General features: G+C 38.3%; 1 protein-coding gene across 1 annotated transcript; it reads left to right on the top strand.

The window, feature by feature from the left end:
- Positions 1-1,134: 1,134 nt before the first annotated feature.
- Positions 1,135-13,735, top strand: LOC141162012 (uncharacterized). Its single transcript, XM_073647627.1, has 5 exons — positions 1,135-1,498; positions 2,921-3,006; positions 4,656-4,706; positions 7,137-7,330; positions 13,474-13,735. Exons 1-5 carry the CDS (start codon positions 1,320-1,322, stop codon positions 13,600-13,602), a joined length of 639 nt encoding a protein of 212 aa, XP_073503728.1. The 5' UTR covers positions 1,135-1,319; the 3' UTR covers positions 13,603-13,735.
- The last annotated feature ends 1,991 nt before the right edge of the window (positions 13,736-15,726 follow it).

The following is a 15,726-nucleotide window of genomic DNA, read 5'->3' as shown; positions in this document are numbered from 1 at the left end:
TGGTCCCCACCTGCAGAAACACTCCTTTATGGAGGGAGTCTTGATAATTGCCAATAATGTCCATCTATTGTCTATTCCATTTGCACAACAGCATGTGAAATTGATTGTCAATCAGTGTAGCGTCCTAAGTGGACAGTTTGATTTCACAGACGTTAGATTTACTTGGAGTTAAATTCTGTTGTTTAAGTGTTCCCATTATTTTTTTGAGCAGTGTATATCATGTGTGCATCGGTAATGCTCTACTTGCCACCTTATTGCTGCTAGTTTATTTTCATACACTGTGATAATATATTTTTGGTGTACTGTGTATTGATTAAGCTCTAATTTGATATTTTTTTTGCTCACACTTTATGCAAATATCCATTGTTATTTTTCTATTCTGGATCCTTTATTATTCATAGGATATAACATTATTCTTATTATTGGTCATTTTAATGACAGAGCTCCTTCGCCCTATCATGGGTGTATTTGTGTTATGTCTTGTTTGACTTTTTTATTATTTTTAATAATTTTTTTGTAGCTTGTACTAATAAAGGCTTTATTATAATACTATTTGGTGATCCCTGTGTATAGCATGTTATCTTCTCTTGTTTCTGCTCCACAATAGCCTTCAATTGAATGTGCATCTGAGGATGCAGATCCAGTTGAAAATAGTTGGTTTGTCCCCTCTTCTACAGGTCCGGTCACAACTTCCATCATTACGTCCCTGGCTTCAAAGTTTGATGTCTCACCTTGAGCACATTAAACTGCTACAAAATAGCTATGATTTTTATTGTTGCAGTAGGACCTATATACAGGGTTGACAATGTGACTTTTTATTTTTTATTTCAGAAAGTCACAGACAGACAATATTTTTTACGGACACATTGTAAAGCCATAATAAATCATCATGATAATCAGTGATACATGTCTACAGCCCATAATTCTGATCTGACGACATCAGCTTTATCCACTGTAAACTGTAAAATGATGAGAATTACAGTCATAATAATCTGTATAAATTTATTCAGTTTTGTTTTACGGACAGGGCATAAAAGTGACCAATTTTTATGGTCTGTCCTGGAATTTCTGGTTGGATTCCCCCCTGGCTATACAGCCGTACCACTAGTTTCTGTTGTAAAACTGTCCTGACAGGTTCCCTTTCAATTTACAGTCCTTTTGTCTAGTACCAGGCATTGTAATAATGACAGCGCTGGGCAGGTACTGTATGTGCTGCATGATATTGTGGAAACAGCATTGTAAACCCGCCACACGCTGTATAATGTATCACGGTACGTTGTAGAGTCAAACAGGTACTTGTGTAATCATTTGCCAAGTGCATGAAATCTAAAAATGTTTTTATGAGATCATTGCAGAGGGAAGGCTTATGGCCGGGCAGAGGTCCTCCAACACCCTGGGACCTCCATTCAGAGAACGCCTTACATGAACTTTCAGCAAGTCCTTTCTGCATCTTCACTGATAGACCTGGGGAAACAGGGATCTTAGCACCATTACGAAGGTATTGTATGGAACTACTATTTATGCAGTGTATGGTGGTATTATTTGGGCATGGTGTGGCCGTTATTTTGAACTGTATGGCACATACTGTATGTATTGTATGAGTAAAAAATTTTTCCAGATCCAAAGTTCGGGTCTGTGTTTAATGGGGTTTGGGTTCTGGTTCAAGTTCGGATACAGTTCTGGTAACCGAACTGAACTTTGGACTAAAGTTCGGGTCAGGTACTAGAACCCGAACTTCCACAGATCCGGTCATCACTAATTGGCATTATATGGTTGTAGTGATGTGTGTGCTATCGGTTGTAATATAAAATGTTTAATTTATTTTACTCTATTTTATTGTAGTTTTTTTTAATTAAAGGGATTATGACATAGTGCACACATAACTATCGGTTATAAAATTATTAAAAGGATTAGGACATAGTTATGTGTGCACTATTGGTTAATATTATTAAAGGGAGTAGGACATAGTGCATACACAACTATCAGTTATAATGTTATTAAAAGGGTTAGGACATAGTGCATACATAACTATCAGTTATAATGTTATTACAGGGACTATGTCATAGTTATGTGTGCACTATCGGTTATAGTATTATTAAAGGGATTAGGGCATAGTTATGTGTGCACTATCGGTTATAATATTATTAAAAGGATTAGGACATAGTTATGTGTGCACTATCGGTTATAAAATTATTAAAGGGATTAGGACATAGTTATGTGTGCACTATTGGTTAATATTATTAAAGGGAGTAGGACATAGTGCACACATAACTATGTCCTGATCCCTTTAATAATATTATAACCAATAGTGCACACATAGCCATGTCCTAATCCCTTTAATAATATTAACCAATAGTGGACACATAACTATGTCCTACTCCCTTTAATAATATTATAACCGATAGTGTACACATAACTATCGGTTTTAATACTATTAAAAGGATTAGGACATGGCTATGTGTCCACTATCGGTTATAATATTATTAAAGGGATTAGGACATGGCTATGTGTCCACTATCGGTTATAATATTATTAAAGGGATTAGGACATGGCTATGTGTCCACTATCGGTTATAATATTATTAAAGGGATTAGGACATAGTTATGTGTCCACTATTGGTTAATATTATTAAAGGGAGTAGGACATAGTACACACATAACTATGTTCTACTCCCTTTAATAATATTATAACCGGTTTTAATATTATTAAAGGGATTAGGACATAGTTATGTGTTCACTATCGGTTATAATATTATTAAAGGGAATAGGACAAAATTAGCTTATGTGTGCACTATTGGTTATAATATTATTAAAGGGATTTGGACCCCCACACAACGTTGTTTTGCTAAAGAGCAAAATGGTTTACTTGTAGCCTAGAGCTATTGTATCCACATACTAATGAACAGTTATGTTTCTTTCAGGAAAAGATTCTCAATGCATCTCATTTTGTACTTTGTCATTCTCACCTTTCTGACATCACACGGAAAAACCAATATGGCAGCGAGAAGTGAGTTAACTACTTTTTCTACCCGCATAAAGATGTAGCAGAGTTATATTTGTTATTATTGCATAGTTCAGGCTTGTTTAGTTTATATTATGTCGCAAAATATGTTATAGTGTGCCTGCTGAAAAATCAAGATGAGTTAGGGCTTGTTCACACGTAGTGTTTTCGTTGCATTTTTTTCCACGGAAAAAATGTTACGTTTTTTTGTATCAACAAAGTGAATGAGATTTCTGTCAACTTATACACATTCTGTTTATACTTATTACTTGCTGGTTTGAACCATCAAAACTTTTTTTCAAATTTTTAGCATTGCAATTCTTTCTGCTTTTTTGAAGTGTTTTTCACCCATTCAAAGAATGGGAAAAAACGCAAGTACAATGCATTAAAAAAGACACACAAACACACATAATAAAAGTGTGTTTCACGCAGCGCTTTTCCTGCCAACACTCTGGTTTTTGCGGCAGAAAAATCTGCTGCAAAAAATGCTCGATGTGTGCACATAGCCTTAGACAAAATTTTAAATTTTGTTATGTTTTAACCAGTGACACAAGCTGAAACTACAACTCCCAGCATATCCTGACAGGATGTAACTTTCATGGTACACTCGGAAGTTGTTTCAAGACACTGAAGTTCTGCTATATCAATATATTATGTGCAAGTTGTTGAGTAAATTAAATCTGTCATTTTATGAATCTATTAATGGTTAGCTGCATTATTCTACCTCATCTGTTTATTACTTATTATTAAGGTGTTTTTTTTATTATTATTATTTTATGGTTTATATTATATTTTTTATAATTTTTTTCTATTTATTATACATTTTTATTTTAGTTTTGCACAATTTATCTGGCTCAGTTATTTTTGAATTTTGGTATAAGATTTATGTTTTTATGTTGTTCATTTCACATGTTCTTACTAGTTAGTTGTTCTGCATCGTTCTTTCTTTATTTTATGTCATAATGGTTCAGCAAGAGTTCGAATAAGGGCTCATTCAGACGACCGTGATTTTTTTTTTCGTTTCCAAAAAATTGTGTATCAGTGTTTCTGCTTTGATTTTCATCAGAATTGGGTCACTATGTCTTAGGCCCCCTTCACATTTCTGTATAATACCGGTACCGGAAAAAACGGTACCTATGTCATCGGTGTTTTGGATCAGTGTGCCATCAGTGTGTCATCCATTTTTATTCAGTACGGCTTAAGAAAAATGAATTCCAATGTTGAGGTCAGAGGTTTGGAAGATCACATTAGGGGAGGAAGAAAATACAGCATTATGATCAGTTTTAAAAAAAAGTTATTTTGCTCTTTTTTTATTCCAAAAATACAGTATGTCTCTAAAATGTTTGTAAATAAAGGAAAAACATTTGTCATAACAGTAGAATGTACATAAACGTATAGCGAAAAGCTGCTGCTGATTATAAGTAGCTCTCCATGTACTAATATCTAAAAGGTTAGAAATGCAGGAATGCAAAGAGCAGAAAAATAGATGTTACCTACAGTTTTATCTCAACACATATACTAGTATTACTCAGCTGCTGTATTTTTAGTTTTTTTTGTAATATTCTTAGTTCTCCGTATTACAGTTTAAATGTCATTTTCTACAAGTTTTTGTTTAGTATCTATTTCTAATAAGATCTAAACTCCTCTTTCTACAGTGAGCACCAGTAAGATCCTGCTATCCGCTAATGCACAGTGTGATCGAGCAGGTAAGCTGCTTTTGGTGCAATGTAGTGAGCCTACACAATCTGTATAAGGCGCCTGGTGTAAAAATAAGAATAAAATAGAAAAATCGTTATACTCACCTGTTCGAAGATGTCCCTCGCTGTAATCTATCTGACCGCTCAGGCTGGGGAACCAGGGAGAATGACTCGCTACAGCTACAGGTGAGTATAAAGATTTTTTAATTGTATTCTTATTTTTACACCAGGACACAGCAGGAGCAGAATACTACCCTCATCATTGTCCCCTGCTGGTGCTGATCGCAGTGCAAGCAGGGGACAATGATGATGGTAGCATTCAGCACCCGGCGCTTGGGAAAAGAGCTAACTCTACCACTGATTCCCAAGTACCGGTACGTGTGATACTGATGTGGCACATGATTGCCACACGTATCACACACAACAGACACATGGACACGGATATCTACGGTACTGTTTTTTCCAGTACCGGAAATATCTGGATGTCTGAAAGACGCCTAACACAGGAAATTAAACATTTTATTGGCATAGCCATGTTGCTTTCTAGCTTTCAGTGTTTCACAAACAGCAAATCTTCTGCACCACTTAGGGTATGTGCACACGACATCTTTTTCAGTCGGATTCCGCTCCAAAAACCACCTGAAAAAGCGCTACCTAAATACTCAAAAGATTGAACAAATCCCTACTTATGTAAAAATGACTTGCTGTTCTTATGTTCAAGCTTTTGAACATTTTTTAACTGCTTCATGTTCCCAAAGTCGCTCAGTGGTTACAAGAAATGATCTGATCTTTCTTCAGGCATTTTCCACTTTGAAGATTCTCTGTGCTTTATAAAGAAATTCAATAGGAAAACACTTGAAATACGCCCAAGCATCTGTTTAAGCATTTTGCTCATGATTTTGCTTTCAAAACTGCTATCGGTTACTTTATTGTTGAATGGAGCATAACCAAAAAAGAAATGAACAGGAGTGTAAACTGGCATGCATGCAAAATAGGAGCATGTTCACATTGGCCACTAAGCAGACAAAACCTAAGACAGAAACACAATGAACATATACCCGGCTTTGAATAAGTAATAAAAAGCAAGAGTGCATATAAATAACATTATGACTTTTTGATCAAAAAAAGCGTAAAAACCATCCCACCAGCGTCAAGATTTACACAAATTTGGCATGGTCCTAAGCTCTAATATTAAAACCTTAGCATGTGTCAAAGTGCATGAGTATGAATAAGGGTCAGTGTGTATGGAATAAAAAAAACACTGTAAAATGCCAGTAAAAAGGCTCCACAAAAATGCTCACAAAAACTGCTGGCAGTCAAAACTGCTAAAACTTGCTTAAAAAACAACAACAAAACTGTCACGCCAGGTGTGAGTGCAACACAGAGAGTCACGCCAGGTGTGAGTGCAACACAGAGGGGAAAAGGAAAGGGAGCCCAGACACTAGAGAAAGGGGCAAGAGGTGACCTCCTAATCTGGACTAGCGTCACCCAGTCTCCCCCTAACGTCCCTATACAGCCTCCGCAGCTGTCGCCGATCACTTGCCTTGCCCTACTATCCCTGGCATAAGGCTATAGCTCGGGGTAGAAGGAGATGAGCACTAGTCAACCTCCGCTACCATTCTAAAGACAAAAGGGGAAAACAACACAGGGGAACAACAACTCAGCTTTAGAAGAACTCCAACAGGGCACACAGCCTCAAGACTCCAGAGAGGACGTGATGCTGCTTCAGCCAAGTTCCAAGTAGAAATTAGTATAACCGGCGACGCCCACCTAGACACACCAGGTATATATACACCCACACTAAAGGGAGGTAGTCGCTGGGTCCTAAACACAGCCTCCTATCTAGCCAGATGTCTGCATTGCCAAACGTGGAGATCTCCTGAAAACCACTGCAGGGCGACTGTCTGTCACCTCTGACACACCCGTGACAAAAACACTAAAGAAGATAAGTCAGGCAGCATGGTGGCTCAGTGGTTAGCACTGTAGCCTTGCAGTGCTGGGGTCCTGGGTTCAAATCCCACCAAGGACAAAATCTGCAAGGAGTTTGTATGTTCTCCCCGTGTTTGTGTGGGTTTTCTCCGGGTTCTCCGGTTTCTTCCCACACTCCAAAAACATACTGATAGGGAATCTAGATTGTGACCTCCAAAGGAGACAGTGATGATAATGTCTGTAAAGTGCTGTAGAATTAATGGTGCTATATAAGTGAGTAAAATAAATAAATAAACTTAAAGAAAAAAAACACACCACCGTTTCCTTAAGCATCTTCTTGAAAAACTCTGCGAGTTCGCCCCCTGAATAAGATGTCACTTGCACATACCCTTAATGTTATTGCCATGAGGTATTTCACAGTTTTCTACAGGGCTCAGGAATTCATCTGCTTCAAACTTTCTTAAAGAATAGTAAAGACATTTATTACTTTATTTGTTTTCTGTATCATAGGTTTCTGTCCAAAAATTGAATGCGGGATTTCAGAAATAAAGGTAAAGCTACTTGTCAGTGAGCTCCAAGCTATGAAGGTGGACGTGGACAACATCCACCTGATAGACAATAGATGTCGAGGATTTCAAAATATTAATGGCATTTTGTACATAAGTATGACTCGTGATGAAGCAGCATGCGGGACTGTGATTACGGTAAGTAATTTGTAATTCTGCATAGGTATACAATTTAGTGGATGTCCCTATGAAATTATATGTGATCTGTACTGTAGTACCTACATTCGATTACCAAGGTAGAACTGGCCCACACCAGCAATCTAGAGCCAAGGTTTTTAAACAGTGGTACATTTATGCAACATCTCTAGAGGTTGTAAGTAGTGTGCTCAAGGTATGCTTTAACCCCTTAATGACCAGGAAATGTTTCTGTTTTTGCACTTTCATATTTTTGTCCTTTCCTTCTTTCAAAAGCCATCATTTTTGTATTTTTCTATCAACATAGCCATGTGAGATCATGTTTTTTGCTAAACGAGTTGTAGCTTTAAATAACACAATTCACTTTGCCATGTAATGTACTGAAAAACGAAAACAACAAAATTTTCAAGTATTGTAAAATGATGAAAAAAATGCCACTTTTTTTCGGGTTTTTGTTTTTATGGCTATCATCATGAAGCAAAAAATGACCTGACAGTCTTCAGTCTTCAGGTCAGTTTTACATCGATTCATGAAATGCGAATTTTACCAAATGTCGCATTTTTTTGGGGACACAGGACTCCAATCCCTGCCTGGAGTAGAGTTCTGGAAGAGTTTTCAATATGGCACATTTTTGCGACTTTTCAAAGAATTTGCAAATTTTGGTTGCAAAAAACATTTTAAAACAAAAATAAAAAGCATTTTTGATGTGATGAATTCATGAACTACAACCCCTGGCAAAAATTATGGAATCACTGGGCTCAGAGGATGTTCATTCAGTTGTTTAATGTTGTTGAAAAAAAGCAGATCACAGGCATGGCACAAAACTAAAGTCATTTCAAATGGCAACTTTAGGGCTTTAAGAAACACTAAAAGAAATCAAGATAAAAATGTGGTACTCAGTAAGGGTAATTTTTTTCAGACCAAGCAGAGGGAAAAAATTATGGAACCACTCAATTCTGAGGAAAAAATTATGGAATCATGAAAAACAAACACACAAAAGAACACTTTTGAAATTACTTTAGTTTTGTGCCTTGTCTGTGATCTGCTTTTTTTCAACAACATTAAACAACTGAATGAACGTCCTCCGAGCCCGGTGATTCCTTAATTTTTGCCAGGGGTTTCACATGAGCCATTTTTGAAGAATTTGTCTAAAAAACATCAGCAAATGCGACAAGGCAAAAAAAAGTGACTTCAATAAATGACAAATGGTGAATCGGGCTCTAAGTCTTAAAGAGATTGTCCACTACTATAACATTAATGACTTATCATTAGGATAGGTCATCGATGTCTGATCAGTGGGGGTGCGACACCCGGCACCCCTCCGATCAGCTGTTATAGGTGATTGGTGTTACAAACCAATAGAGGGTGGATGTGCAGCCACTATTCTGTGAGTGGAGTTGTGCAGCTCAATAACTGAGCAGTTCTGGCCTCCGCCGATACCGAGAACAGCTGATCAGCGGGGTTTCGGGTGTTGAACCCAAACCAATCAGACATTGATTACCTATCCTAAGGATAGGCCATAACTTTTCAAGTAGTGGACAACCTCTTTTAGAATGTTTAGTGAGGTGACAAAGTGTTTCCTCCTTTTCAGTTACATTCTGGAATTCTAAAAAAATTGTCAGTTAAAGTGGTTAAAGTGATATTTTTTTAAATGTAATTACAAAAGCTATCATTTGATAAATATCTATTTCCTACCTACTACCATCCAAGGAAGGGTGCATTTGCTGCCAGCAACAAAGACTGATGACCTAGAAATACTTGAGATATTTTGTTTTGTTATATACCGTAAGTGATTCTATAGAGACAAAAATAGACATTTCACAAAAAATGAAAGTGGCATGTAAAGAAGAAAAATATTAAGATTTAAGAGTCCTCAGTGGTTGATACCTTTTAATGGCTAACTGAAAAGATGGTAACAAATTGCAAGCTTTCGAGACTACTCAGGTCTCTTCATCAGGCATAGTATAACATGAAATCTGAAGAGTCACATATTTACACACAATAGGACACATAAATAATGCAATAGATGAGATAAGTGACGTGAAACAGAACTTTGAGTATGGGAGAGGGATACTCAATACTCAATGTTCAGCCACACGTCACTTGTTTGTAACCTGGAGAACTTAACAACTGTGAGTAAAACCTGAAGATTGCACCCCACTGTGTCCTTGAATAATTGCTGCACAAATATCATCCCCAAATCTTTATTTCCCCAATTGACTGTTACTTTAATTGACCGCCCTGGATCACGGACCGTGTCCCTGCCACCGTGACTACCCCAATACCGGACCGGCCCAGCTACCGAGTACCCCACGGCCCCAGGGGGTGCGTCACATCCATGTTGCCAATCCTTAAAGGGAATCTCCTCCTGGGACGTTTTAAAGTTGTTTCTATGGGCATACAGGTGATAACATTGTTAAAACAGACCTACCTGTATGCCTCATAGCTGTTGTTTTGTTGCTGAGAAATAGACTTTTAGTCGTTTATCTTAATTAGTTCTTCCAGGCTCCGGGGCGTACGGTGCAGGATCCTGGTGCCACAACTGCCCCTTACATGGCACTGTGACATGCAGGGGAGGGGGATAGTATTCAAATTAACACAGGAGGAAGAGTTTTCTTCCAAGCACCATACGCCCCAGAGCCTGGAATAACTAATTAACATAAACGATTAAAAGTCTATTTCTCAGCAACAAAACAGCAGCTATGAGGCATACAGGTAGGTCTGTTTTAACAATGCTGTCACCTTTATGCCCATAGTAATAGCTTCAAAGCGTCCCAGGGAGTGACAGATTCCCTTTAACTCCCAAAAGATATGGCAAGCCTCAGATACACAAAAAAAATTCATGCAAGGCAATGTTCCAGGTTTTTCCTTTGCCAAGATGCTACGCTTCACCATTAGACTCAACACCGGGGTCCAGACACACTTTCAGGGGTAGGAATTGGATGTGAATGCAGTGCATGATCTATCACAGAAAAGGGCATAATATAGGGCATTTATGACTAAAAAAATCTTATGTTACTTTAACCCCTTTCCGACATTCACTGTACATGTATGGTGCATGTTGGGTGCAACTGTATGGAGTGGACGAAGAAGCTCAGTCCACATCTTACCTGACAGATGCCAGCTGTTTAACAGCAGCGATTGTGACTCAGTTAACTGGTAAATGCCGCTGTTAATCTCTGACAACTTATTTTAAGGCGGTTGATCCCAGGGATGCACTATTCAGTCGCCCACAGCGCCACTTGTGAGGCAATTGCAGGGTCCTGATGGGTTGTCATAGCCCCCTTGGCTGCCATGTTGGCCCTCCTATGAAGCCCAACCATTGGCTTGACTTCAAAGGAGACTGTAATTTTAGCTACATGTTATAAAATTGCAGAATATAGAACCACCGATCAGATAATCGCTATTTCAAGTCCCTTAAGGATAATAAAAAAACAAAACAAATGAAAAAGTACAAAAGTTTTTAAGAATAAAAGAAAGTAATAAAATAAAGTGATAAAAATAAAGAAAAAAAGGAAAGAAAGAAAAATACGTATTACATTCTTTTGATTTTTTTTTAAATAAAGACATTCAATAAATAAAGGTCTGATGTATCAAAATATAAAATAATTTAAGTCATATATAAAATGCTGTAAAGCAAAGAATAAATAAATAAAAAAATGCCATATATCAATTGCCAGCCTCCTCCAAAAATGCAATAAAAAGTGATCAAAACATTTTATGTACTTCAAAATTGTTTAAAATAAACCAGCTTGCCAAGCAAAAAAACAAGCCCTCAAACAGAACTCTGTGAACACAAAAATAAAATACTTAGGAAACATCATAGAAATATACTCAAATCCTCCTGGGAAGTCTTTAATTCGCTCGGGACCACCCACTTAAAGGTGGGGTTTGAATTTACTGGGTTTGTATCTGATAAATGTTACATTAATGACCACCACCTGTGGAATATTATTTGGTTACCAGTGATGATGGGGTTTGGAATAGGTTAAGATGTAGAGCTTCCTCCTCTGACTAGTGATAGGCAGTGCTGCTCTTTTTGATAATCTGGATCATTTAGTTCTGATCACCAAAAAGAGACGGCTCTTTTGGATTCCAAATGAAACATATATTTAAGATAAAATCACTACTGTCCATTGTGGTTAAAACCCCGTTTCAGTTGCATGTGGGGGTCTCGGGCAGCTGAAAGCCATCTTTTTACTCCTAGTCAGAGCCATTCTGATACTTCAAGTGGCTTACACTGTAGTGCTGGCTCCCAACATTCATAGAAGGGAGGTATCTTTTTGTGCTGGATAGGTCAATCACCCTGACATTTATGTAGAGAGAGGTACAATAAATAATACCAAACGTGATAGTTTATTTAGATGGTTTGACTGGAGCATTACTTTAAAGCGGACCTGTCATGTGCTATTAATTGATATTTTTGTAAAATTGTTGTAAAAGCCGCTGTTCTTCTGAATCAAATGATATTTTTCTTTTGTTCCTGCGCCTCTCCGTTCTTGAGATATGCCTCCCTCTTTCTTTTATATAAATCTAGCCTTTTCATCCAACTAGATGTGGTCCTCATGAAAACTCCCACAGAGAAGAATTGAGGACCACTCCCACTTAGATAAAAAGACAAGATTTATGCATAGGGAAGAGAGGGTCATATCTCAGGAATGGAGTGTAGCAGGAACAAATGAAAAACAGCACCAGATTCAGCGACATTTTCACCATGTAAAAAAAAAACATATTTATAGAAAGTCACAGGAGGTTTATCGCCACTAGTAGATGAGTACTAAAAACAAGTTCATTCAGCTCTTATGAAACTCAATAATTAATCTGCCTTCAGCTAACTCCTAAGTTGTGAAGAATCACAAGACTGAAAACTCCAAAAAAGTTCCGACCACTATAAAGATATATTATTAAATTAAACATCCAAGAACAAATGCAAAGTTTTCTGCATGTAAATGCTATAGGCACTACATATCTTAAAGACAGTCATGCATATGTCTCAGCATTCATTTAGGTATTTTATTTTATATAAGGCTGAGTGCCCACGTAGCGTTTTTCAAGTGTTTATGCTGCGGAATTTCCGCAGCGTAAACGCTTGTTAAACGCTAGGTAATCCGCCCCCCATGGTCCCCAAGGGGATTCCGCATGTTCTATACACATGCTGCGGATTTTTCCGCAGCGTTTATGCTGCGTACAAAAATCCGCAGCATGTCATTTAATTTTGCGGAAGCGCAGCGGAACTCCCGCCATTGACTTGCATTGAGACGCATAGAAACCGCGACTGTACATTTTTACAAGCGGCTTCTATGCGTCTCTATGTGCGGATGGTACCCAGTTCTGGAGGAGAGGAGACTCTCATCCAGACCTGGGTACCATTCTACCTGTAAAAAAAGAATAAAATAACAAATAAAGTTTATATTCACCTGTCCGGCGGCTTCTCTCTGAATGCCGGCATCGCTTGAGGACCTGCGGTGACGTCACAGTCATGTGACCGCAGGCCCTTCACCGCTCTGTCTCGCGATATGCCGGCATCCAGGAACCAGACAGGAACGAGCGCTGCAGCCACGCCGGGGCCTTGGGGGTGAGTATAGCTTTTTTTGTTTTCATTTTTACGGTTCACACTATATAAATCCATGCTGTTTGCATGGATTTATACAGTGTGACCTAGTTGTCAAGCACTTTCCAAGTGATGCTATCGCCTGGAAAGCGCTTGTCAATCTGCATGCGGAAACGCATGTGAATCCGCATGCGGATCCGCATGTATTCTGCAGGAAAAACGCATGCACAATCTGCATGCGTTTTTTCTGCCAGGGAGATGCAGAAATGCTGCAGAAATTTTCTGCTTCATTTCTGCATCGTGGGCACATAGCCTAAAACCTATACTCCTTATGTGACCCATAAATGTGGTGTGAAAGGAGCAGTATCAAAGTGACCAGGAGCTTGTAGAATTTCAAAAATGTTTTGGTTGCCCACCCATCCATCCACTCATCCATCCATCCACTCATCCATCCATCCACTCATCCATCCACTCATCCATCCATCCACAAGAAGAACTACTAAATATTTATTACAGTTTGCTAATTATGTTATTTTCTTTATTTTAATTGTGAACAAACTCCCTATTTAGTAACATTGTTTACTTTTTCATATAGAAATCAGAGACTCATGCAACGTATAAGAACACCATCTTCCTGCCTCCTGATCCAACCGCGATAATTTTTCGAGAATTTGTTAACATCAATGTGGTCTGCACTTATCCTCTGGAGCAGATTGAGTCATGATAAGATAATTGTAGAAAGTGAAAAAAAAATGAAGAACTTTAATTTTCTATTGCTATTCATTCTAGAAGCCATACATTGTGGTAAATGTTTAAGGGGGTTTCTAGTTTTATATAAATAAAACTTCTGCAAAATATGCTTTGTTTCAATTCTTTACAATATTTAAATCTCTGCTTGTAATCAGAAAATGGAAACATTTTTTGTCTGAAAACTTGCACTGACTTGTCAGGCTCACACAGCGTAGAGCTAGTTGCTGTGCTATAGATGCACAAGTAGAGACATTTGCCTTGTAACCAACAGGGGAGAAAAAGAATGAAGGGGTGGAATGGTATGTTAGTATGTTAAATGGAAAATGTGACAAGTCATGGTATAGGTTCACATTAGGTCATTGTGCACAATTAAATGGCAGTCAGGTAAAGCTAGTCCACCAATTAGCCTCAAGCTTCTTTGACAGTCACTGATGAGATTTGCTGTCTATCGGAAATGTCAATTCAACTATGGTAGCTATATAGGATATATGACAACTTCATTTGGTACTGGTCTTGGTTCCCAGTTTATAGATGTCCAGAGGATTATATAGAATGTTAAAAAAAAATCTCTTTATTGGAATAAAAAGTACAATGTACTTTGGCTCCAGATTGGTACAATAGAAACAAGGGATAAAGTCCAGCAATTGAATAGACATGGAACAAAAATAGCAAATAATGGGAACCTGTCATGCTGAAAATGATATCTGATCTGCAGGCTGGATGTTATTCAGTAGGAGAAGCTGATATACAGGTGCTTCTCACAAAATTAGAATATCATCTAAAATGTAATTTATTTCAGTTCTTCAATACAAAAAGTGAACTTCATATATTATATAGAGTCATTACAAACAGAGTGATCTATTTCAAGTGTTTCTTTCTGTTAATGTTGATGATTATGGCTTACAGCCAATGAAAACACGAAACTAATTATCTCAGTAAATTAGAATATTTTATAACAACAGCTTGAAAAATTATTTTAAAATCCAAAATGTTGTCCCACTGAAATGTATGTTCAGTAAATGCACTCAATACTTGGTCGGGGCTCCTTTTGCATCAATTACTGCATCAATGCGGCGTGGCATGGAGGCGATCAGCCTGTGGCACTGCTGAGGTGTTATGGAAGCCCAGGTTGCTTTGATAGCAGCCTTCAGCTCGTCCGCATTGTTGGGTCTGGTGTCTCAGCTTCCTCTTGACAATATTCCAAATATTCTCTATGTGGTTAAGGTCAGGCGAGTTTGCTGGCCAATCAAGCACAGTTATACTGTTGTTTTTAAACCAGGTATTGGTACTTTTGTCAGTGTGGACAGGTGCCAAGTCCTGCTGGACAATGACATTTCCATCTCAACAAAGCTTGTCGGCAGAGGGAAGCCTGAAGTGCTCTAAAATTTCCTGGTAGACGGCTGCGCTGACTTTGGTCTTGATAAAACACAGTGGACCTACACCAGCAGATGACATGGCTCCCCAAACCATCACTGATTGTGGAAACTTCACACTAGAACTCAGCGAGTTTGGATTGTGGCCTCTCCACTCTTCCTCCAGACTCTGGGACCTTGGTTTCCTAAAGAAATGCAACATTTACTTTCATCTGAAAACAACACCTTGGACCACTGAGCAACAGTTCAGGTCTTTTTCTCTTTGGCCTAGGTAAGACACTTCTGGCATTGGTCATGAGTGGCTTGACAAAAGGACACTTGTATCCCATGTCTTGGATAAGTCTGTGTGTGGTGGCTCTTGAAGCAATGACTCCAGCAGCAGTCCACTCCTTGTGAATCTCCATCAAATTTTTGAATGGCCTTTTCTTAACAATCCTTTCAAGGCTGCGGTTATCCGGGTTGCTTATGCACCTTTTTCACACTTTTTTCCTTCCACTCAACCTTCCAATAATATATTTGGATACAGCACTCTGTGAACAGTCAGCTTCTGTAGCAATCACATTTTGTGGCTTATCCTCCTTGTGGAGTGTGTCAATGACTGCCTTCTGGACATCTGTCAAGTCAGCAGTAGAGATGAGCGTTGTTCTACTCAAACTGTTCGCCTATCTCAAATTCGAGCTGTTTTGGGCGGTGTTCGAGCCGTTTGGCGAACACGAACAATTTGA

Source organism: Phyllobates terribilis, unplaced genomic scaffold (genome assembly GCF_046119375.1).
Source record: "Phyllobates terribilis strain yellow unplaced genomic scaffold, ASM4611937v1 Scaffold_9__5_contigs__length_417890890, whole genome shotgun sequence".
NCBI classification, from domain to species: domain Eukaryota; kingdom Metazoa; phylum Chordata; class Amphibia; order Anura; family Dendrobatidae; genus Phyllobates; species Phyllobates terribilis.
The sequence above is the reverse complement of the archived record's forward strand: the minus strand, read 5'-3'. Positions and strand labels throughout refer to the sequence as shown.

Bases quoted from the DNA above. Each gene is read 5' to 3' on its own strand.
- LOC141162012 (XM_073647627.1), top strand. From the start codon at position 1,320: ATGAAATCTAAAAATGTTTTTATGAGATCATTGCAGAGGGAAGGCTTA. The intron at 3,007-4,655 runs GTGAGTTAACTA...CTCTTTCTACAG, and splicing joins AACCAATATGGCAGCGAGAA to TGAGCACCAGTAAGATCCTG. The intron at 7,331-13,473 runs GTAAGTAATTTG...TTTTTCATATAG, and splicing joins CATGCGGGACTGTGATTACG to AAATCAGAGACTCATGCAAC.